A 2624-nucleotide genomic window follows, 5' to 3' on the forward strand; every position below is an offset into this window, starting at 1 on the left:
AGGTTTGGGTTTGTCCAAGAGTCACTGTAGCACTTGGTCTTACTCATACTTGGGATCTCCCTTTCTCTGTGCCATTTTCCTCTAGGAATTGCCCCACACTGCCTGGATGAGGGCACCGTGCGGAGTGTGGTCATTGAGGAATTCAATGGCAGTGATTGGGAGAAGGCCATGAAGGAGCACAAGACCATCAAGAATATGTCTAAAGAGTGAGCTCCTGCTTCTCCCTTTCTGAAAAAGGAGGAATGATTGGGGCCAGCAGATTTGCTGTCCGCTCTGCACCTCAGTGGTGTTCATGAATGTGGGTGACTCAGGCTACTAGTGCCGTTGGCCAGCGACCATCTCCATATCTGCAGTTTGCTCCAGCTACCAGTTTCTTTAGGTAGCTCTTTGTCCTCCCTCAGCCCAGATTTTGATGTAGGCTAGTTGACAACCTTCTTTCTCTTCCCAACTTTTGTGTGATCTTTTAGAAAATAAATATTTTTAATATTAAAGTGGTTACTATGGTTTATCATTTTCTTTTCCCTTTGATTTTGCTTCTGAGGCCAGACAATAGCAGATATTTATCGAGTGCTGTTAAGATTCTTCAACCAAATTGGGAGAGAGAGATAAGAAGACAGATGAACAGTTATTAGAAATGTAAGAATGTGAATGATTACAAGCCATGTGAGTTGTAAAGATGATATGAGCTCTAGGAGTTCAGAGGAGTGAGAGGGCTGATCATGGAAGCCTTAGGGAAGGTATAATTTTTTTTTTAACTTTATTTATTTTTTTAACGCCTACAGGACCTGGTCTTCCTAGGTGGGCTCCCCTCCAAGTACTAACCAGGCCCGACCCTGCTTAGCTTCCGAGATCAGACAGGATCAGGCTTGTTCATGGCCGTATGTGGGGAGGGTATGATTTGAATCTTTTTTTTTCTATAAGCTAAATCAGCTTCTAATTTTTTAAATTGTAGTAAAATACATATAACAAAATTTGCCATCTTAACCATTTTTAAGTGTATAGCTTAGTACATTCAAGTACAGTTAAATACATTTACGTTGGCGCACAACCAATTTCCAGAACTCTTCTTATAAAACTTAACCTCTATACCCATTAAATGCAAATTTGAGTCTATTTTTAAAGAAAACAAAATTCAAGAAGATAGAAGGGAGAAGTAACTGTGAACAAAGGTATGGATGGGTGCATGCTAATGCCAGGCTGAATTGGAGACGTGGTGGGAAGAAGTAATAGAGGAGACCAGAAACATATATTGAAACCAGATTGTGGACGGTCTTGGGTGTTAGGCTCAGGAGTTTGGCCTTTATTTTACAGGCCCTGGAAGCCCTGAACAACTTTGAACAGGGTAAGGAAAGCCTAGTCCGTTATGCAGTCTTTGATGATTCCCTTGTCCCGCCTCTGTGCTTCACTTTGCTGCATAGTACAATTGGATTAACCTTCCCAAAGCATTCTTTTCATTACCAAATACTGAGTATATACGTAATGGCAAATGCTTAATAAATATTTGCTCTTTGCTTTAGGAAAAATCAATCATGAAATGATTTTTGAGGTAGACTAGATAAGGAAAAAACAAAGGGAGAGGAAATTGAGTAGTTCCCCCTCATCCGTGGTTTTGCTTTCCGTGGTTTCAGTTACTTGCAGTCAATCAGAGTCCGAAAATATTAAATGGAAAATTCCACCTCTCTTCATCTCATCAGGTAATCACTGTATCATATCACAAGAGAACAGTGAGTACAGTACAATAAGATTTTATTGCAGTATAATTGTTCTATTTTATTATTAGTTATTAATCTCTTACTGTGCCTAATTTATAAATTAAACTTTATCATAGGTATGATGTATAGGAAAAAACAGTATATACAGAGTTCAGTACTATCTGTGGTTTCAGGCATCCTCTCGAGTCTTGGAATGTATCCCCTGAAGATAAAGGGGGACTACTGTACAGATGGACTGGTGTTCTGCGTGGTCACCACCTCTTCCGAGTAGTTAACAGCCTGTTGGCTGACAGCCACGTTCAGACTTTAAGGTTGGAAGGAGCTGGTAAAAAATTATGCAGGTAAAACATGAGTATATTCTGATATAGTGAGTGTCCCCTCTGTAATATCTACCTTGCCAATTGTAATATTATGTAAAAATACATAGTTTTGTGTATCTTTTAAAAACAAAGCATCATATTTTGTTCTGAAACTTGCATTTTTATTTAATATCTTGATGTTTCATATCAGTATACACATCCTCTTTATTATATAGAATTGCATAGTATGAATATAGTTTATTCTTTTTGTGTGTGCGTGGAAATTAGGGTTTCTAGTTTTTGCCTTACAATTAGTGTTGACAACAAATATCCTTTTATGTGCCTTTTTATATACATGTTTATTCTTTGAGGATATAGAAGTGGAATTGCTGGGTTGAAGATAATGCATATTTTAAACATTAAAAATATTGCTAAGTTGCCTTCAGAAAGTATATACCAGCCTCTAAAATCTTTATCAACTCTCTATATAGCAGAGTGCCTTCACTAACACTTGATGTTAGCAGTCTTTTTGATTGTGACCAATCTGTTGGGGAAAAAGTTTTATTTTTTAAGTTTCTATTTTTCTGTTTACCTGTGAGGTTGAGCATGTTTT

At 37.7% G+C, this 2624-nt stretch overlaps 2 protein-coding genes across 2 annotated transcripts in view; one reads left to right on the forward strand and one right to left on the reverse strand.

Annotated features, from left to right (window-relative positions):
- Nucleotides 1-495, forward strand: part of CENPV (centromere protein V) — a 15243-nt gene extending 14748 nt beyond the window's left edge. The window contains exon 6 of the mRNA XM_011359139.2: nucleotides 86-495. Within this exon, the coding sequence (XP_011357441.1) occupies nucleotides 86-210 (125 nt within the window). The 3' untranslated portion in view covers nucleotides 211-495. The remainder of the gene's footprint in view (nucleotides 1-85) is intronic.
- Nucleotides 496-1854: 1359 nt separating this feature from the next.
- PIGL (phosphatidylinositol glycan anchor biosynthesis class L) overlaps nucleotides 1855-2624 on the reverse strand; it is an 83894-nt gene continuing 83124 nt past the window's right edge. The window contains exon 8 of the mRNA XM_011359000.2: nucleotides 1855-2034. Within this exon, the coding sequence (XP_011357302.1) occupies nucleotides 2019-2034 (16 nt within the window). The 3' untranslated portion in view covers nucleotides 1855-2018. The remainder of the gene's footprint in view (nucleotides 2035-2624) is intronic.

Source organism: Pteropus vampyrus, unplaced genomic scaffold, assembly GCF_000151845.1.
Source record: "Pteropus vampyrus isolate Shadow unplaced genomic scaffold, Pvam_2.0 Scaffold44, whole genome shotgun sequence".
Classification (NCBI taxonomy): Eukaryota; Metazoa; Chordata; class Mammalia; order Chiroptera; family Pteropodidae; genus Pteropus; species Pteropus vampyrus.